The sequence below is a fragment of the Octopus sinensis genome, linkage group LG9 (genome assembly GCF_006345805.1).
Source record: "Octopus sinensis linkage group LG9, ASM634580v1, whole genome shotgun sequence".
Lineage (NCBI taxonomy): Eukaryota > Metazoa > Mollusca > Cephalopoda > Octopoda > Octopodidae > Octopus > Octopus sinensis.
In genome coordinates this window covers 49,565,934-49,589,521 of record NC_043005.1, presented here as the reverse complement: position 1 = coordinate 49,589,521, position 23,588 = coordinate 49,565,934, and the positions used below count along the sequence as shown (strand labels likewise).

At 33.6% G+C, this 23,588-nt stretch overlaps 1 protein-coding gene across 7 annotated transcripts in view; it reads right to left on the bottom strand.

Moving 5' to 3' along the window:
- The window catches only part of LOC115215937 (ras and EF-hand domain-containing protein homolog), a 60,727-nt gene extending 41,234 nt beyond the window's left edge, over window positions 1-19,493 (bottom strand). The window contains exons 1-2 of one of the 7 annotated variants that reach the window (XM_036505953.1): window positions 17,481-19,493; window positions 16,568-17,324 (exon numbers count right to left, since the gene is read on the bottom strand). In XM_036505953.1, the coding sequence (XP_036361846.1) occupies window positions 16,568-17,324; window positions 17,481-19,102 (2,379 nt within the window). In that variant the 5' untranslated portion in view covers window positions 19,103-19,493. Of the gene's footprint in view, window positions 1-16,567 lie in introns of all 7 variants that reach the window. The other 6 variants (XM_036505952.1, XM_036505951.1, XM_036505955.1 and 3 more) reach the window with 6 other exon arrangements.
- Between the last annotated feature and the right edge of the window lie 4,095 nt (window positions 19,494-23,588).

Sequence of the window (23,588 nt, the reverse complement as noted above, 5' to 3'; positions counted from 1 at the left end):
CTGTTTTTTTTTTTGCCATTGAAAAATTCATGAAATTAAGATAAAAAACGTCTTTTGAAACGGATATGAATATATAAATTGAATTTTCCAGTGATATCTATACTTGCATATAATGTTTGATATTTATTGCTTAATCTTGAAATGCTTGGAGCAAAGTACTTCCTATCAAGTATCAGTTGATAAACATTTTTTTTTTTTCTAGACCTGCAACAGGATGAGTACATTTTCAATATTAGGTGCTTGTCCTGTTTCCATGTGCATGCTCACATGCGCACACACCAGTGTGTGTGTGTATGTGTGTGTGTGTGTATGTGTGTGTGTGTGGTGTGTGTGTGTGTGTGTGCATGCATGTTTCTATATACATTTATGTAGAAATATGATAATAACTAAGGAAGTAAGTATGTGTCACCATCATCATCATTTAACATCTGTTTTCCATGCTGGCATGGTTCAGATGGTTTGACTGGAGCTGGTAAGGCCAGAGCCACACCAGGCTCCATTGTCTGCTCTGCCATGATTTCTATAGATGGATGCCCTTCCTAATGCCAGCCACTCCATAGAGTGTACTGGGTGTTTTTCATGTGGTATCAGCACCAGGTTCAATTCTGCTATGTGTAGAGGACAGGTCTTCTTGAGTATAAAAGTGCACCAGATATCTCAGTCCTTAGTCATCTCTTTTGTAAGGCACATTGTCTTGAGATCAGCCTTTTGTACTGTTTCCAGTTATCCTGATTATACTTGCATTTATGTATTCCTCAATAAGTGCATATGTACATGCAATTATGCCTATTTACAAATGCATATGTATATATATTCCTAGTTTCCTCTGAGATTCTTTCATTTTGAAAAATGAAAGTGCTTAAGAAATGGAAGACTATGGAAAAGGACATGGAAGCTTACCTTGAGTATTTTGTTCTCTGTGAGACAATAAGACAACATTCAGAAAGAGACTTTAAGAACTACAGACTGAAGCAGCTGTTGTAGGTTGCAGAAGAGATGAAAGTTTTAAAGAGATGCAGGAGAGAAAAGGTGCTACATAAATCAGAGGTAATGGTGTTCAAGAACAAAGACTGGTTCATGGTGATGGAAAAAAGGGAGATAGAAAAGGTTAGTGAAACCTTTTACATCAATCTGTTTAAATCATCATTGGTATCCAATCTTCCACTGTCACAAGTACTGGAAGAAGTGCCACCCAATTTGGTCAGAGAAACAGAGAATACTTTAAAGTTGATGAAGAGATAAAGCCCCGGGGAAAGATGGTGTAACAACAGAAATGCTAAAGAGTAGAGGAGGGGGAAGAGAGCAAGAAGTCCTTGATCCATGTTTCAATTGATATTTGAGAGAGAAAAATACCCTTGCTGTGGAAGGAGTGAAATATAATCTTGCTTTATAAGATGAGTGGCAGTGCATGGTGGCATAGTGGATAGGGTGTTGGACTCATGATAATAAGATTGTGGTTTTGATTCCTGGACTGGGCAATGTGTTGTGTTCTTGACCAAAACACTTCATTTTATGTTGCTCCAGTCTATTCAGCTGGTAAAAATGAGTAATTTGGTGATAGACTGGCAACCTATTCAACAGAGGAATATATTTGCCAGAGAAACCAGGATACTAACCCTATGCATCTTATGGAGTAATGAGGACTAACTTTATAAGAAGGGCGATAGAGAAAATTTAACAAACTATTATTGTCTCATATCTACAAGCTATTTAGGCAACAGACTGTTGAAGTATTTTGCTGACTAGCAACCAAGGGAACAAACAGGTTTTTGGAAGAATGATCACTCTAACACTGCTTCTGCAATGACTGAAAGAGTGCCAGTCACCTCTTTGGGGTCATCTTCATTGATTATGTAAAGGCTTTTGGCAGTATTGAGGTAAATGCAGCGCTGGAGAGAGTTATGGGCTGCCACAAAGAAATAAGAAATAAGAATAGTAACAAACTGCGACACAGAGGGCCATGGAAAGAGCTATGCAAAGAATATCATAGCAAGACCATAACCAAAATGAGATAATTTGAGCATGAGGTGAAGTGAACAATGTGATTTCAGAATACCAAAAGACACAAGTTCCGCTGGGTTAGACATGTTGCAAGGATCACAGACAACAGATAAACTTGTTGTTGAGTGGTATCCAAGGGATCAGAAAAGACCACTTGGAAAACCTCCTTCATAATGAGAAGATGAACTGTTCAAAATATATTGACCCGTAAAAATGAGAAAAGTATATTCAAAGAAAGAATGGAAGTACATTGTGATCAGCAATATATCACAACATTTGATAGTCTGTTCACATTAGCATTAGGTGCTTAATTTTAAAATATTTCCCTTTGTGGAGCTGCCATAAAGAATCATTACAAAACAAAAAGTAGTAAAACAGAAGAGAAGGGTTTTTGAAGCAGTTTTTGTAAAAAAAACCCTCCAGATTTATCTTTATTTAGAGAGGAGATATAGAAACCTCATCACAGACAGACTAAAAGGAAATGAAAAAAACTATTGTATGAAAATTTTCACTAATCATTATAGAAAGTGGCGAAATATTTCACTAATGTTTTTATTATTGGGATTCATGTAATTTTTATCATTTGATTCAGGTATTTTGCTTTAACAAAAATTCTTTGATAATTTCTCATAACCTTTAATAAGAATTATGTGTGCAGTACAGTTGCATTCATTACTGGATACACATTATTTAGATTGGGTATTTTTTTGACAAACAAAAAATAACTGGGAAGAAAATCTAATAAAACATTCCAAATTTTTGATATTCAAAACATGAAAACAGAAGGACAATTTTGACATATAAGAGAAAAAAGAAACCAAAAAGAAAAAAAAAACATGATAAAAACATAATGGGAGGGTAGTGTATGATTTAAAACTTTGCAAATAGATTGTTATTTATTTATTATTGAAACACAAATGTCATCATTGACAAATGTGGAAAATAGTAACTCAATGATTTGTCCACTGTACAATTCCACTGTACAAAGATAGTTTTGGTTGATAATTCTTATTTTTATTGTGATAATGCTCCTAACTTGTTGTTTCAAGTAAATGGTTTTTTTTTTTTTAGATATTAAGCATCTTTAGGTATTATTTTCTTCTTTCTAGTTATCATCAGCATTTAACATCTTTGGCACCAGCACGGGTGCTTTTTATGCAGCACCAGTATGGGTGTTCTTTACATGGCACCAGCACAAGTGCTTCTTATATGACACAGTCAATATTTGATAATGTTATTTAAAGTTATTTTCCTAACAGGTTTTCTGTTGTAATTGTTATATGTGTCTGTATGCATCTATATATATGTATATATGCAAGTATATGTATATATGTGTACGAGTATTATTATAAATACATACCCAAATATTAATAGGAAACCATGTTACAGAACTAAATATAGGCACTAAACATATTTACAATGTTATCCAATATTTACAATGTTATCCAATATTTACAATGTTATCCACTTCCTCTAAATGCATAATGACCATTTTATATTTTACATGTGGAAAAATAACAACCAAACACATAAGTTATATCACACACACACGCATGTGTGCACACACCCATACATGCACACACATGCGCGCACACATACACGCATGCGCACACACACACACATGCGCACGTACACATGAATTCTTTGTGGGTTTCAAAGGACCAACCTTGACCCACTCTGCATCATGCTGAATCTCCCTGAAAACTATGTTAAGGGTATGCATGTCTGTAGAGTTCTCAGCCTCTTGCGCATTAATTTTAAGAGCACCGCTCTGTCAACTGAATCAGCTGGAACATTCATTATCATGAAGTAATCATTATAACAAAGATAATAAAGGCAAAGATTGCTGGTGATTAGGAGAGCTGCATTCAGACAGGTTGCATTTCTATACATGTTATTGAATATGATGATAGATTTTCTTAAATATTTTCTTGTACATATCTTTAAAAGTATCTTTATGTATTAATTCTAAGCAAATGAATATAAGAAAATTAACTAATTTACATGACAACTGATAATCTTAACTTTTTAGCATTCAAATCAACCATGTCCAGCCCAAATATTTGACCTGTTTTATGTTCAAACTGACCACATCTGATCTCTCACACCTATCTTACAATGTCATTCTAAAGATATACAATATCATCATTGGAATCTTGAAGTTACGATATAATGAATGATTAATTGAAAACAATTTGAATAAAATAAGTATTACATTTAACAGAATAAATTGAATGCTAAAGCAGTAAATGTGTGAAATACTCTCTCCCAAGTTCAATATGAATAACATGAATTTACAATCTATGTAAAGTGGAGAGGATTGTTTAGAAAATTGACAGGATTTCTTGTAAACATGAAGTCTGCAAACATTTGAAGTAACATAACAACATAGAACTAACCTGTAATTACCATAACACATCAAAATTAATGCAAAACACACCTGTAATGATTGTCTTATATCAACTGTAAAATTGATTCCATTCAGACCATCCAGTGGACAATAAAGTAACCCTGTCTGTGGACAAATTGCAACATCACAATGAAATGTCGATGGGGTTTTTGAAGGGCATATAATGTCTTTTGTAGGAATTTTTTTCGTTTTTATCAGTTCATCATCTCTGTTCTCTGAACTTGAACCCTCTTCCATTAGACTACATTCTTCTTGAAGTCTTCTCCGAAAATCAGTTTGTATTTTGTCTTGGCATTGTGATACTGAGATGTCATCAGTAATTGAAGAAGTCTCAGTTTCCTTTTTATCTTCATCAAAAGCTATTTCACAGGAATCCATTTCCTATGTAAACTATCCAAAGCTAAGATTGATTTTTTTTATATAGGGAAATCTCCAAAAGAGACTGTGCTTAAGACAAAAAACAGAAAGTGTGTAAACAGAAAAAAAATTGGGGCAAACACTTACACGGCCAACTTAGAAAAATTTTAACTCAATAGTCACACTCACAGATGTACAGACATAATTAAACAATTTACTTGAGACGAAAACAACTATTATCTCACCAGTAGTTAGCAAGCAAAGAAATTATTTCAGACTATTATAAATACAGAGTAAATTTTGATTAAGTACCTGTATGATCCAGGTACAAATCAGGTTGTCAAAAATACTCATGACAGGATACAAACAAAGAAAAAATATTTTATTTATAGTATAAAAGTGTTATTTTTTATATTCATGTAACTTTTATTTGGTTTGGTTTTTATTTGTTGTATTAAGTACCATATGATGCATTATTTTCTGTATTTACATTATTTCACTTTTCTTTTTGCCTTCCTCTTCTTAGCAGTTAGATGCAATATGCAAATTTAAGAAGCTTTCCAGTTTAAAGCACCTTGAGTGAGACAAGTGGATAACAAATATTTAACTGGTTTGTTTATTTATTTATTTAATAGTTTTTTGCTGTATTGTGTATATGTTTCTTCCTGCATCTGACTTTTAGTGATCTACTATAAAAATGAAGCTGTATCCCTTAATTTGCTGCTTTTCTATACACATACCAAGAAGAAAACTTGTGAAAAAGATGTTATTTTAACAAGATACATCTTGTAATCACCTGAAAATACACATCTACACCGACAGATACTCCTAAACCAGTTGTTCACTATTCCACCCATGAGAGATAATGCTAGATGGGTCAAAACAATTGTAATCATCAATAAACAATCATGTATCTTCCATATTCCATCTCTCTCATTAATCAAATACCCAACAAACACTGTGAAAGTGAACATGCTTTACTGGTAAGCTACCAGGTATATACAATACAATTTATCTAATATATATATATATATCCAAATTACAAGACATTTACCTTGATGAAAGATGTGTTCAAGGCAAAACAGAAGCTTCTTTTGCTAACTCTGTATAATCTTTGTTTCAGAAAATAATAATGGCAGATCCTCAGCTTACTCGAGAAATGAAGAGGCATGTTGTTATTGTGGTTATGAAGGCTGGGTATAGCGATTTAGAAATAGCTTGATTTTTAATGACAGTTCCTTTGGTGGTACCACTTGACCTGTGCTCTTGTGTACAGGTGAGATGTGGGCCACTATGAAGAGGAAAGAACATCAATTGACTATGATGTAAAGTGGCATGGAAAGATCCATACGATGACTATCATGGTAAGAGCATACTCAAGATGAGGTAAATTGAGAATTGATGAACAGTGAATGATGTGGTTGCAGAGTACCAAATGCATAAATTCCACTGGTTTGGACATGTTGCAAGGTTCACAGACACCTCATGGACTTGTGTAGTAGCCAAGTTGTATCCGAAAGATGAGAAAAGGCTACTTGGATGAGAATGATGGGAAGAATAATTAGTAAAACAATTTAGGTCCAGATGGAAACACAGGTGCAGTTAAGAAAGAATTGGAAATGCTTGTAACCATCAATGTATAACAATATCTGATAGTCTAGTTGATACAGTGATATAGATGATATGTCTGTGTGTGTGTATGTGTGCGTGTGTGTGTGTGTGTGTACGTGTGTGTGTGTGTGTGTGCATGTGTATTAAGACATGTTCATATGTAAATACACACACATGTGTGTGTGTCTATGTATGTATGTATGTGTGTATGTAAGCATATATGTAAATATATATATTTATATATGTAAATCTCTCTCCCTGTACACATACACACACACTCTCTCTTTCTCTCTCTCTCTCTCACATGCACATTTAAAAATATGTGTGAGTGTGTATGTAAACATATGTATTTATATGTGTAAACATATATATTCATATTTGTAAGCAACTATATTTATATGTACCTTGGCATTTATGTTTATATGTATATATTTATACGCAAATTTCTCTCTGTGTGTCTCTATGTCTCTCTCTACATATGTATGTATGTATGTATGTATGTATGTATGTATGTATGTATGTATGTATGTATGTATGTATGTATGTGTGTGTGTATGTAATATATATATATATATATAATATAGGGTAGGGTAAAATTAGAAATAATTCTACCAAGTAGTCAGTACATACAAAAAATCCAGCAGAAGAAGATTTGATTTGGTGCTTCTCAAATGAGAAAAACTTCAACTAAGATCAAAAAGTTAGCAGAAGAAATGACAGATGGTTATGTGCAGACCCTTTTGAAGTTCCAAGTGTTATGCATACAAAATTTCCTGCAACTGTCATGGTTTTAGAAGTTACCAGCAATGAAGGAGATGTGATGCCCCCTTACTACATTCCACAAGGCCTTAGAGTTAACTCTGACACCTACATTGAGGTCCTGGAAATAATTGTTAATCCCTGGATAGATAGTGTATGCAAAAGAAGGCCATATGTGTTTTAATAAGACTCTGCACTATCACACATGACTCTAGTAACACAGGAATGGATGGCAGAAAATTTTCATGATCACATAACTCCAAACATTTGGACTCCTAATTACTCAGATCTCAATCCATTGGACTATTACATGTGAAACATTGCTGAGAGAGAGGTCAATGAACATGCCCATGAAACCAAAGATCCTTTGAAAGTTGCCATAGTCAGAGTAATGTCCAAAAGGAACCAGAACCACTCGATTCAAGCATGTAAATGATTTAGATCTCATATAGAAGCAGTTGTTGAAGCTGAAGGTGGCTTTATTGAATAACATCATAGAAAAGAAGATTTGCTTTTATCCTCATTACATTTTTTGATAAATAAAGTTATTATTTGTTATTATATATATGTTGTTTTAGAAAAATAAATCTATCCACGAATATCTAATGCACCCTGCATATGTGCGTGCGTGTGTATGTATGTATATATATATATATGTGTGTGTGTGTGCTTGTGTGTATATATATATATATATATATATATATATATATATATATAGGTGCAGCGTGGCTGTGAGGTAAGAAGCTTGCTTCGCAAGCTCATGGTTCCAGGCTCAGTCAATTGCATGGCACTTTGAGCAACTGTCATCTACTATAGCCTCAGTCTGACCAAACCCTTGTGAGTGGATTTTGAAGAGAGAAACTCAAAGAAGCCCATCGTATATATATCTCTCTCTCTATATATATATATCAATATGTATATATTTGTGAGTGCATCTCCCTCCCCTATCACTTGACAACTGATGTTGGTGTGTTTACATCCCTGTAACATAGAAGTTTGGCAAAAGAAATCGATAGAATAAGTACTAGGTTTACAAAGAATAAGTCCTGGGGATCAATTTGTTTGACTAAAGGCAGTGCTGCAGCATAGCCGCAGTCAAATGACTGAAACAAGTAAAAGAATAAAAGAATATATTTTATATATATATATATATATATATATGTTTACTTGTAGGGACACAATATTTTGTTATGTGACCATAATATGCTACCAAGTATATTAAAGGCTTTATAAGTCAGTACTGTATCCTACTATGTTAGCATATATATATATACATATATATATGTATATATGCTAAAGTGTAGCAATGAAATTTTCTTAGGGGATATAAATCCAGATTTTCAGGAGGGTGTTCAAAGCATTTTCATTGCCCACCAAAAATTTTAGGAGTGCACTTGCACCCACTGTTTCGATGCCTATGATATAAATATATGTATGTAAATATATATATAACTCAACCATCCAAACATAAAAATATACCAAATAATCAATTAAATGATAATGTAACTAGGAAGGTGTCAGGCATAAAAATAGTAAAATACAGATATGCTCAGAAACTAAACTGATAAATTTGCAGATAATCAGGAAGTTTTAATTAAAGTAACAAATGAACTTACCAAATCTAAAAATCTTAAGAGTGAATATACAGCTAAAGATAGAGTTAAAAACTGTAGCAAAATAAATTATATGCACAATTCTAATAATAAGATTGAATCAGATGGCCACAACATACTTAATACTAATATAAAATCTGACTTAAATGGTAAGATAAAAAATATCATAATCTATTCTGCAACACATCTTCAAAAAAACCCACAAGCATTAATTATGGTATAATTTGCATGAAAATTACTACCACCCATGAAAACTCAAAAATGTTAAAATGAGACACAGGAATGTAATTTGGTTTAACTCACAATAAGTGAAAAATTATTAGGACTAATATACCTGAAGTTTTCATTTATACATTAAGCAGGAACTTTCTTCCAAACTAAAGATATCACTGCATTTTTAATAGGTACACAGTTAAATTCTCTTACTCTACAGCACCAAATTTCACAAATATTATGATATATTCTGACATCTGCAAATAAGTTTTATTAAAATAAGATGTACACTAAAAATATCATAAACACTTGAATTAATATTTATCAATATTTATAGCCCTAAATTTACATTCTGAATTCAAATTACACCAAGGTCAACTTTGCCTTTCATCGTTTTGGTGTTAATAAAATAAGTCACCCCTCTGAAATTGCTGGCCTGGTGCCAAAATTTGAAACCAATATGTATAGCCCTAAAATCGGTAACATTTAGAATATAGAAAACAATAATACAAACTGACCAAATCATTAAGTTTTTTTGTTCTTTGTATAGTTACACACTCTCACTTCGTCTCTCTCTCTCTCTCTCTCTCTCTCTCTCTCTTGCTCTCTCTCTTCAAGTCAGGTGCATGTGCTTATATTATAGGTGAGTATGTATTTGAACTTTTACTACATTTTGTATGTGTAAGTTTGTATGCTTTGATGTATGTCAGTGGATGTAAGTAAACAAATGTTATATACATATATGAATACATGTGAATGTGTGCATATATATGTGTGTGTAGACATACATACAGCAACTTCTCATTAACCAAATTCCAACCTATTTTTCTCTGCAACTGAACCATTTATCATTGTTAACTTGAAATACTCTTTAATCAACAATTTTGTTGTTGGATTTCTTCATTTCCTAAGACACCCTCTCACTACAAACTTTCTCTTCCTTCTTTCTTTCTGTCTATCTGTATATAAAATTCTCTCCTAAATGTACATACAGTTCTTATCTAGCACTGGCAACCAACTGGGGTTAGTAAACAACAGTGAGTTAAAATACTATTTACTTCTAAAGTTCTGACATTTCAATGTGATTGTGCAATCATCTAGGTGATGATTACTGCACAAGATACTAGTATTTGATAGTGTAAAAATATTTAAAAATTATGTCATCTATGATGTAGTAAAAATATCAACTAAATCTCTTGTTTTATTCTGCTCTTGGGTATGTGTAACTGTATACATATTTATATATATTAAAAGTAATTGGGGCAATGTCCAGTCAAAGACCCAATTGCTTTTGATACAATACTGTTGTATGTTTTAGAGTGTGCTTCTTTTTCGGATACATGATACATTGATGATATATATATATATATATATATATATATACCTCCTCCATCCCCCTTCTCTGGCATATGCCTCCAATGTGTTTAGACCTTTGGCATTTAAACTAGCCATATCCAGCTCAAATATGCTATCTGTTTTATGTTCAAGCAGTCAAAATCTGGCCTCTTACACCTACCCAACAATGTCATTCTAAAAATATACAATCACATCATTTAAATCTCCAAAGTCACAAGATAATGCATGATTAATCCTTTAGCATTTAAACTCGCCATATCATACCAAAATATTCTCCCTGCTTTGTGTTTAAACCAGTCAGATTTGGTCTCTCACACCTACCCTACGATGTCAATATAAAAATAAACAATTACTTCATCTAAATGCCACAGCTATAAGATGATGCATGATTAATACAGAATAACTGAATAATAAAGCATTTTAATGAACAGAATAATTTGAATGGTAATTTGAAGGGTTAATTCAAAACAATGCGAATTAATGAGTATTAAATTTCAGAGAGTAATTTGAATACTAAAGGGTTCAATTAGGTTGCTGCTTGCCTCTAATTTATATTACTTTCCTGAGAATCTGACAATGCATTTGCTCCATGCTGTCCCTATAAGCTGCATCTAGTGGTTGCATCTATAGTGGGATGTCATGTGTTGCCAAACACTAAAACATATGTAACAACTGTAATAATGGAGCATTAAGTTATGCCCATGAACTTTTCCTTTATTATTGCTGTGCTGTTTGTATTAAGTCATAGCCAACCCTTGGACACAGACAGCCAGTGTCTATAAGTGAGGGTATATTTATTCTGTTGGTTCTGCTAAATACTAATAAAAATAAACTTTCACTCATATTTTGAGCTTTATTTTACTTGTTTGCATCACCATACCTATACACACACTCAAACACACACACACATACATATATATATATATTTATGTATGCATATATGTATTTATATATTTCTATGCTTGTGTACCAGCATGCACACACATACGCATACACATCACTATCTTTCTGCTGTGAGTAGTATTCATAAACCTTATTCAGAATTTCAGATTAAAATATTTTATCATATGTATTATATATTTCTATGCTTGTGTACCAGCATGCACACACATACGCATACACATCACTATCTTTCTGCTGTGAGTAGTATTCATAAACCTTATTCAGAATTTCAGATTAAAATATTTTATCATATGTATTATATATATATATATATATATATATATATATATATATATATTAAATTAGAGATAAAACCACTATTAGGCAAATCTTTTATCTCTAATTTAATATATATATTTATACTGTAAAATTAGATTTAATCCTAAATCTAATTTTTCCCTGTAAGTTTGGATTTACTCCCTAATATTATTATTATTATATATATATATATATATATGTATATGTATATATATCTATATATCTATATATATACATATATATATATGTACACAAACATACACATTGTGATTATTTCTTTTTATGTTTCCATTAAAAGTAGTTTTCTTAACATTTTTGCTTATCAACTGGTTTATTTGGGTGTGTGCATCTGGGTGTAAAACTAGGCTACTTCAGTAAATTGTTATTGTGTCTATATATATATGTATGATTATATCATATCTATATATCATTGTCATATGTAAAATATTATTATTATTTTACATATGCACAACAGATTAAACTGTTGGAAAAGAAAATTTCATAACATCGAGCTACAACAATTAACCTTAGATGCCAAGAGCCTTCCTAAGTATCCCAGGTGTCCCTAATGACACTGTTTTCTGGAGCTACACTAAACTAGGTTTTATACCTATTTTCTCTATCCATCTGCTCAAATCTTTATGGATAGTTTCTAATGCAGCTATGACTACAGGGGTACATTTTACTTGCACTTTCCATAGTCTCTGTAACTCAATGGCTAAGCCCTGGTACTTTATAATAATAACAACATCATCATCATCATCATTATCATCATCATCATCGTTTAACGTCCGTTTTCCATGCTAGCATGGGTTGGACGGTTCAACCGGGATCTGGGAAGCCAGAAGGCTGCACCAGGCTCCAGTCTGATCTGGCAGTGTTTCTACTGCTGGATGCCCTTCCTAACGCCAACCACTCCATGAGTGTAGTGGGTGCTTTTTACGTGCCACGGGTACAGGTGCCAGACGAGGCTGGCAACAGCCATGATCATATTGGTGCTTTTTACGTGCCAACGTAAAAAAAGCCAATCAGGGCGGCACTGGCATCGGCCACGGTCGGATGGCGCTTTTAACGTGCCATCGGCACTATTATTATTATTATTATTATCATTATTATTATTATTATTATTATTAAGACGAAGAGCGTAATTCTATTGTAAGGTATTTTATTAGTTGAATGTCTGTTGAAATATCGTTCAACTAATAAAATATCTTACAATCGAATTGCACTCTTCATCTTGACTGCTTACCTTTGTGAAGAGTTACGTCAATCCTTTTTAAAATATTATTATTATTATTATTATTATTATTATTATTACTATTGAATGAGAGAGCAGCACACACCATCAAAGTGATGCTAGGGTACAAATATATGAAGACCAATATACCCATCATGACTACCCATCTGATAACGATACAGCAGGCACGTTCACCATAACTATATGTGTGTGACATGGTGACCTCCTATCATGATAAACAGTGCATGACTTTGCAAATGGGGCGCCTAGTGAAAATTTTCGTCAGGTCAAGTTGCCCATCCCACTCAAAATAACCCTGAATAAAGGTTGTTTAAGGAAGATGAATGAAACACACACAATTCCAGGGGTGAATTATTCAAACCCCAAATAATCCCTCTCAACATACTACACCTGCTCATGATCAGAGATGCACATATCGTCAGCCACTTAAGGGCATGCTCAACTGGTTATGGTCAAGCCAGTGACAAGCAAATCTGTGGTATTGGGCAGAATACTTGCTGTAGCCTCTCTTTTACACCAAGACAAAACATGTACATGAAAACACTTCTAATCAATTCAGATTAGAAGCCATCAGAACCACTGCTTGTTATTGCATTATCATCATCATCATTATTATTATTATTATTATTATTATTATTAAGGAGGTTAGCTGCCAGATCAATAGCATACCAGGCAAAATGCTTAGCAGCATTTTGTCCATCTTTATGTTCTGAGTTCAAATTCCGCTGAGTTTGACTTTGCTTTTCATCCTTTTCAGGAGAATAAATTAAGTACCAGTGCACTAGGGCTGATGTAATCAACTAGTCCCCTCTCCCCAAATTTCAGGCCTTGTACCTTTAATAGAAAGCGTTATTATTATTATTATTATTATTATTATTATTATTATTACTATTATTATTACTATTATTATTATTATTACTATTATTATTATTATTACTATTATTATTATTATTACTATTATTATTATTATTACTACTATTATTATTATTACTATTATTACTATTATTATTATTACTATTATTACTATTATTATTATTACTACTATTATTATTATTACTATTATTATTATTACTATTATTATTATTATTATTATTACTATTATTATTATTACTATTATTATTATTATTATTATTACTACTATTATTATTACTATTATTATTATTATTATTATTATTATTACTACTATTATTGTTGTTGTTGTTGTTAAGGCAGTGAGCTGGTAGAACTGCTAGCACACCAAACAAAATGTTTAGTGGCATTTGATCTATCTACACTTATTTCTTCGACCCCAAAAGGATGAATGACAAAATGGACAAAATGCTGCTAAACATTCTTTCCAGCATGCTAATGATTCTGCCGGCTTGCTGCCTTATAATAATAAGAATAACAATAACAATAATAACAAGAGCCCTCTAAGAGCAAACCTCCACCAGGGCAACACCAACGTCCTCTCAACAATTAGCTGGAGATGATGTTTTTAAATGAGAATATCTGAAATAAACTCGACTGCTCTCACAAATGGGAGTGCTAAAAATGAACCCAACTGCTCTCAAAAATTAAGTAAAAAAAACTGGAAAAATAATCCAGAGTCCTTGTCCAGTACCAGATCGATCCCAAAAACTTAATAGGTTCACGCCAGTCATGAGGCTAAACATCTCTGATTTCATTTCATTTATTTGCTGCAAGGGCAAAGGATGAGGGGGACAATATAAAGACAGGCATAAAGCGTGGAGGTTTATATATAATGAAATGATAAAAAAAAAAGGATGATAGAGATGTGACCCTCCTGATACAGGAAGGCTTCTAGGGATAATCAAGGAACCCCACTGTCTGCGATTTCCCTGAAAACCCAGGAGCAAGTGCCCTCTCCAATTCCTACCATCCACTCTTTCCATTTTCACAACTTTCACCCACCTTTCAATAAACTCACTCGAGGACAGCACTTCCCTCTCCACTCTCAATTTCCTTTCCATGTGAAACTGGAAGAAGTCGATGAGAGCTCTGCCAAAGAGGAATGTATCTGTCCTCATGCCTTTCAGCCTTGTCCACCAAACAACCTCTTTCATCACAGTCACCAGGCAAATCAAAACTGCTTTGCCTGCCCGATTGAAGGAGGAGGGCAGTGGAGCAATCATTACTACAGACTCACTCAACAGATGGATCCATCCAACATATGACAGAAGCTGTTTGACATAATTCCACAAGTCAGCAATACCCAGACACTGAACTAGGGTGTGCAGAATGATTTCATCACTCTGCACACATGTCGGACAAGCCTGTCTGACAGCACATCCATGCCTGTAGAGTTTATCTTGAACCAGTAGCGCCACTCCCTCCCCAGTAGCACTGCCAGGCCAAGGACATCTGGAAATCATCCATGATAGTTCCTGACCAGAAGTCCTCTGGAACAGACAAGCCAGGACATTCTCATCAGCGCCCAGATCTCCCCAAAAATGTCGTTGCACATACCCGCCAATAATCCTCTATAAATTTCTAAAGCAGAACATCCATCAATCCCATTGCCCGACTGGGAGAGGGCTGGTTTCAGATTTTGGTGCAAGTCCAGCAATTTTGGGGAGGGTTAATTTGTTTACATTGACCCCACTGCTCAGCTGATACTTATTTTATCGACCTCAAAAGGATGAAAGACAAAATCAACCTCAGGGGAATTTGAACTCAGTATATAATAATAATAATAATAATAATAATAATAATAATAATAATAATAATAATACAGGAGGCACAAGGCCTGAAATTTGGTGGGAGGGGACTAGTCAATTACACTGACCCCAGTGCTCGACTGGTTCTTATTTTATAGACACTGAAGACATCAAAGATAAAATTAACCTTGACAGAATTAATAATATTAATATAGCTTTTAAATTCTAGCAGAATTGATAATAATATAGCCATCCTACTATAGAAGATTCATGAAATGCAAATTTTTAATAATAAGTCCTTAATAATAAGGACTTAGGAAAATTTCATCAAAAACTTGTTCCCGATTATGAGAAGCTAAGAGGAATCAGTGCAGCACAAATATTAGTTGCTGTGCAACAAAATTGTTTTTGTACTCGACTAGTAGTAGTACACTTGATCTTTTCAAACCCCACCCCTGATAGAGTTAGGTCAATGCAACTTATGTTCAAGTTGAGTTTCTGCAGGATGTTTACTGTATGTAAAACAGATAGTGAAGAAGTTACAAAGGTAATAGTTTTGAAAATTAAGAATGTGATACAGAGTTTCAGAAATGAGAAATCATAAGGTTGATGTGAGAAGAGTTGAGTAAATTGAATGAGGTTGCTTGAAGGTGGTATGCAACATGTTAGGTTAGAGAATCAGTAGTCTTGATAAAAGTACTTTGGTGTTTAAGTAATTGTACCGTTGTACTATGTTAGAGGTTGTATCAGTTTGACTGAGTTATTTTGGGCAGTTATGTGGTCTAAAATGTTTACATGAAACAGATGTTTCTAATACATAGTGTGATAGAGTGGAGCATACTTTTACTTTGTATAGGATCATGTTTATGTGATAGAAAATTTGTTGTGTTGGAAGATGTTTTTAAACAAATGAGCTATCCTATATTTTTATAAGCTTTTCCCAAGTAAAATTTTTTCAAGATTCTTAATGTTATTCTAAACTGAAAATTATAACTAAAGTATATTACAATTTATATTTATACAAACTGCTATCATGATTTTTATCTAAAATTATTATATAAAGAAGTTATCGCACTCATCTCCTTATAGGCATGACAGTTCATATTTGTTATGCTATACAAATTCTTACCTTTGAATTTTCCATTTGATCTGAAGAGATTTCTTTTGAGTAATTTTGTTGTGTTGAAGATTCCTCTTCTTCAGAACTCGATGAATAAGATTCATCAACAGGAGTATATCGATTAGTATCTTTTGGTTTGTGCAAAATTCTAATTGGTAGACTAGTTAAATTTTCAATTTCCTTTTCTAATGATTCTATTTCAGCATCAGATTTCTGTTGCATGGCTTGTACTTCATCCATTACACCTTCATCACAAATAGCATTGTTGTCATTAAAAAATTCTCTAGGACTCACTTGCTCTAATAAGGAAGGTCTGATTTGGCTTTGAAATTCTTCAGCACCTTGAGGTGAGGTTTCTTGTGGTGATTGTAACTTTGAGTACCCCCATTCATTATGGGGGGACATTTTACTAGATGGTACTTCACTATCAGCTAAAGCTTCTACTTCTTTCTTTTTCTTAATTTCTCCTTCATAAGAAGCCTCAACAGTGACTGCCCCATAGAATGGCTTCTCTTTTTTCTCTATATCCAGAGTTGGTTCTTTATTTGGCAGATTATGTTGAAAAAAAGCTTGGGTCACTGATTTATCTTCATGCAATCGTTCTTCTGGTGGTATGGTTTGTTCAGAATATGTCTGGGATACTGATTTATCTTCCTGGTTTTTCATATCCAGTCCAAGTTCTTCTTTTGGAATTCTTTCGTTGGCAAATGTCTGAGATACTTGTTGTTTGAAATCCAGTCCTAGATCTTCCTTTGGAATACTTTCTTCAAGAAATGTCTGAGATTCTTGTTTATTTTCTTCTTGATTGAAATCCAATCCTGGCTCTTCCTTTGACATACTTTCTTCAGCAGATGTCTGAGATACTAGTTTATTCTCTTCTTGTTTTAAATTCAACTTTACATATTCTTGTGGAATAGTTTCTTCACCAAATGTCTGAGATTCTTGTTTATTTTCTTCTTGAACGAAATCTAGTCCTAGATCTTCCTTTGGAATAATTTCTTCGCCAAATGTCTGGGATTTTTGTTTATTTACTTCTTGATTGAAATCCAGTCCTGGCTCTTCCTTTGACATACTTTCTTCAGCAGATGTCTGAGATACTAGTTTATCCTCTTGTTTGAAATTCAACTTTACATATTCCTGTGGGATAGTTTCTTCACCAAATGATTGAGATTTCAGTTTATTTTCTTCTTGAACAAAATCCAGTCCTAAATCTTCCTTTGGAATACTTTCTTCACCAAATGACTGAGATTTCAGTTTATTTTCTTCTTGAACAAAATCCAGTCCTAGATCTTCCTTTGGAATACTTTCTTCACCAAATGTCTGAGATTCTTTTTTATTTTCTTCTTGATTGAAATCCAATCCTGGCTCTTCCTTTGACATACTTTCTTCGGCAGATGTCTGAGATACTAGTTTATCCTCTTCTTGTTTGAAATTCAACTTTACATATTCCTGTGGGATAGTTTCTTCACCAAATGATTGAGATTTCAGTTTATTTTCTTCTTGAACAAAATCCAGTCCTAAATCTTCCTGTAGGATAGTTTCTTCACCAAATGATTGAGATTTCAGTTTATTTTCTTCTTGAACAAAATCCAGTCCTAAATCTTCCTGTGGGATAGTTTCTTCGCCAAATGATTGAGATTCTTGTTTATTTTCTTCTTGATTGAAATCCAGTCCCAGCTCTTCCTTCAGAATACTTTCTTCAGCAGATGCCTGAGATACTAGTGGGATAGTTTCTTCACTAAATGATTTTGGTTTATTTTCTTCCTGATTGAAATCTAGTCCTAGTTCTTTCTTTGCAATACTCTCTTCAGGAAATGTCTGATATACTATTTCATCTTCTTGTTTGAAACCCAACTTTAGATCTTCCTTTGGAATGCTCTCTTCAGCAAATGTTGGCCACAATGGTTTATCTTCCTGTGGTTTGAAATCCAGCCCTAGTTCTTCCTTTGGACTGGTTTCTCCATCAGATGTCTGTGATACTGGTCTATCTTCCTGTTGTTTGAAATCCAGTGTCAGACCTTCTTTTGGAATAATTTCTTGAAATGTTTCATATACTGTGTTAAATTCTTGTTTGAAATCCAGCTCCAATCCTTCCTTTGGAATGGCTTCTTCATGAAATGTCTGATACACTGGTTTATATTCCTGTTGTTCGAAATTCAACCCTAGTTCTTTGTTTAGAGTAGTTTCTTCAGAAAATGTTTGATATACTGGTTTATCTTCCTGTTTGAAATTCAGCTCTGATTCTTCCTCTGGATCAATGTGCTTCAAAAGGGTCTGAAACATTGGTTCATCTCCATGTTTCAACTCTGGCAAGAATCTTTCCTGAGGACTATTACATTCCACATTTGTTTGTGATCCATTTTTAAATCCAAGCTGTTCAAAACTTAATCCTGTTTCTTCACTTGAAACAGTTTGTGTAGGTAAAGTTTCAGAAACTGTTTTGGTTTCTATTTGACATGATTCTGATTCAGTTTCCTCTTTTGGCAATTTTGTTTTAATATCTTCTTCAGATAAAATTGGTGTTTGATCATAGCTAAAGTCCATTCTTATTGTTCTTATTATGTTTATCAATGTTATTGTTGTCGTTATTACAGAAAGTACGTGTATTTGTCTTTACATGTATGCTGATATTTAGCTTAGCTTTTTATCCCAATGGATTTACAATTTCTGAAATCAAACTTAAAGAAGTGTTGTTTATTTGTCAAAGAAATAAACTGAAGTATAATTAAACATACTAGGTTAGTTGAACTGCCTTAAACATAAAGAAACTTATCAGCCTGTGGAAGAATGTTGTAGTAGGTGTATGAAACCTGTCTCGGTCGATAAGTTACTTGTGACTTGAATCATTAATGACAAAAGTATACTATAACATTACTGTCATAACAGAGCAAGTTAAGCACGATCCCTTATTGATAACATACACTTTTCCCCCTTTCTGTGTCACTCTCTCTCCCCCTCTCCTTTTGCTGTCTTTCACTCTACTCCCACCCTCTCTCTACCTTGCTTTCTTTCACTATCTGTCTATCTTCTACGTGAATTACTACTTTCTCAACTTTCTGTAGGTGACTCAATTATCAATTTGTCACATGGTTTTGACAACTCTCCCACTTAACTTAGCTAAGATTATAGTAATAACATCAGTAGCTTCAGTACTGTATTTTGCTATTTAGTTTGGTTTACTGAGTTTCCAGCTCTTTAACTGAGAGGCCACCAAAGAAGAAAACAAAAAAGAAAAAAAAAAAACAATTACAAAATTAATCCAAATCAAAAACATTTTATTATGCATGCATGTATGTGTGTGTGTGTGTGTGAGCGTGTGCTTATACATACACATCTATCTATCTCTGCACACACATACATGTGTGTGTGTGTATATATATATATATATATACAGAGAGAGAGAGAGAGAGAGAGAGAGGAGAGAGAGAGAGAAAGAAAGAGATAGATAGATAGATAGATAGGTAGATAGGTAGGTAGACTGATAGATAGATAGAAGTGTACATATATATATATATATATATATATATATTATATATATATATATATTATATATAATATATATATATATATATATGTAACAAGAGAGAGAGAGAGGGTCACACACAAATGCACACACACACATATATATAGTCTCACTCCCTCTCTCCCAGACACACATACACACAACTACTTGGTTGAATTAAAAAACTTGCAGTCAACTAGAATTTGTATATCAATTCCACTCTGCATCACCATGTCCTATGTATCGAAGCTTGTATTTACAAACATGCGAGTAAGTATGAGTGTGTGTGTGTGTCACAAACTTACTGTAATGTAATTACTAGTTAACACCTAACCCGGTAAATTGTGTGTGCTTCTCAAGTTCTAATGAACCAATGCAAATAGGAAAGCAAAACCTTGATTAGATTCAATAAAATATAAAACTAAAAATAAACTCAACAATAACATTAGGAGACAATGGAAACTATTATCACTAAACTCAGTCCCATACCAAACAAGAAGAACAACAAAGGGAGATAACATTGATCTGGTGAAGTACATTGCCTACACACAAGAATAAACAAACAAACTAGAACATATAAACAAGAACATAAACATCACAATAACAAAAATCTTATCAAAACAAACATACTCTTTACTCTTTTTACTCTTTTACTTGTTTCAGTCATTTGACTGCGGCCATGCTGGAGCACCGCCTTTAATCGAGCAACTCGACCCCAGGACTTATTATTTTGTAAGCCCATTACTTATTCTATCGGTCTCTTTTGCCGAACCGCTAAGTAACGGGAACGTAAACACACCAGCATCGGTTGTCAAACAATGCTAGGGGGACAAACACAGACACAGAAACACACACACGCATAAATATATATACGACGGGCTTCTTTCAGTTTCTGTCTACCAAATCCACTCACAAGGCTTTGGTTGGCCCGAGGCTATAGTAGAAGACACTTGCCCAAGGTGCCACGCAGTGGGACTGAACCCAGAACCATGTGGTTGGTAAACAAGCTACTTACCACACAGCTACTCCATATGCATCTTATCATCAGATGCTCAGCTAAAAGTCATCACACACACACACACATATATATATATATAAAAGGGTAAAGACCCCCTTCGGCCATGAATAACCATGGGATTGTACCTAGAAAGTTCCCCTCTGAGGCACAAGTCCAGGAAAGGTTGTTTTATGAAAAACCAGCAGTTGCCCATGCTTACCAGCCTCTCCTCTCCATACTAATGATGCAATGCAAGAGAAAGGCAAAGACCGATACAGTTTGGCACTAGTGATGTCGCAACTTGTTTCTACAGATGAGTGAACTAGAGTAATGTGAAATAAAGTGTCTGGCTCAAGAGCACAACACAAGGACTGGTGTAGGAATCGAACTCACTATATCGACTTGCCTAACTTGCTTATCCCTACATTTACTCATACATACATATATATATATATACATATATATATATATATATATATATATATATATATATATATATATTCACAGACCCCAGTTGAACCGTCCAACCCATGCTAGCATGGAAAGCGGACACTAAATGATGATAATGATGATGATGATATATATATATATATATATATATATATACCATTGCGATATGAACATTTAAGGTGGTTTTTAGAGTCAGAGATTTGACTGTAAGATGTAGTTTATATTTATATTTGTATTTATTTATATTCACTTATACATACTGTACTTATTGTATCATATTACTCTTTCATGTACATTGTTTTGTTCTATTTTATTATGTTTGACCGTAATGTTCATATGTAGTGGTTTAATAAATTATGTGATTGGGTATTATCTGGTAGTTGATCATTGATTAAGATGTGTTTCTCCATTTTCTTATCTTGTATTATTAATTTGTGGTAAAACATTTTACCTTTGCCCATATAATACAGTAAATGAATTAATTGCATCGCAATTCTTAACATTTATGTATTAACTTTGTTGGGTACTTCACTAGCAGTATATTGGATATTTGTTATCCCATGGAGGGTTGCACTTGCAACCCCTATCATCATCATCATCATTTAACATCCGTTGTTCATACTGGCATGGGTTGGACAGTTTGACCAGGGCTGGTAAGCTTGAAGGCTGCACCAAACTCCAGTCTGGTTTGGCATGGTTTTCTACAGCTGGATGCCCTTCCTAACACCAACTACTCTGAGAGTGTAATGGGTGCTTTTATGTGCCACTAGTTTGGGTGCCATTTGTGTGATACCAGTATCATATATATAAAATCATCATCTAATGCTCACTTATATATATATATGTGTGTGTGTATGCGTGTGTGTGTGTGTATGTATGTGTGTATGTATCATATATATAAAATCATATAAAATCATCATCTAATGCTCACTTATATATATATGTGTGTGTGTGTGCGTGTGTGTATGCATGTGTGTATGTATGTATGTATGTGTGTATGTATGTATGTATGTATACACACACTTGCACACACATAAAAAGGAAAAGAAAAATATAAAGATGTACTAGTCTGTATTCTTTATAATTATTTTGGATTTACACTCCCTAAAATATTCATAATCCAGTAAAGTAAACCCAGGATTTACCCATTGGAAGAATAACAGTAGGATTACTCACCCTAAGTATTCCTAGGTATTTCTTACCACTCAGTCTGGTTAGTCTGAACCTGGACTATAGCTGAGTGCTTATACAGTACCCACCTGCTATTTATTATTGATTTTCTATAAAAATGAAGCTGTATCCCTTAATTTGCTGCTTTTCTATACACAAACTGGGAAGATATCTTGTGGAACAGTCTTAATGAGATACATCATGCTATCGCCTGAAGAGGCACATCTACAGCGAGGGATACTCCTAAACCAGTTGTTAAATATCCTACCTGTGAGGAATTGATGCTAGATGGGTCGAAACAATTGTAGTAATTGATAAACATTCCTGTATCTTCCATCTCTCTCATTAATCTCACACACACACACACACACCGTCATATAAGGACTAAAAGCCATTTTGCCATTTTGATATTTTGTTTTACACCAAAAATGAAAAAAGGTAATTTTTAAATTTCTTATCTCAAACCATTACTAATACTCTATATCAGGGGCTTGCTTTATTTAGAACTTGTTATGAGATACCTTTAGTGATAGATTATGTAATGTGCACCTATTAACATTATATAAAAGTCAAGTGCCAACTATTTGACAAATATCATTATATATAAAGAGAATTAGTTACAACATGACATAGATTCAATTCTTTTGACAACTCAGATTGTTGTAATAACTGAAAGTGAGTGGTATTTTTATGAGATAGGTAAATGCAGTAATCCCCCACAATATTGCAGTTCACCTGGCAGAGTTGGTGGTCTTATTCATCTGAAGAAGCCAAAGGAGTGTTTAGCAATTTAAAGACAGGTTTAAAGTATTGTACATTATAGAGAGCATTATAGACTATGTGCACTGTTGGATATATCCTCCTCAGATTTAATGCTATCAGTGACATTGTATCCATCCAATCCTTTTTCT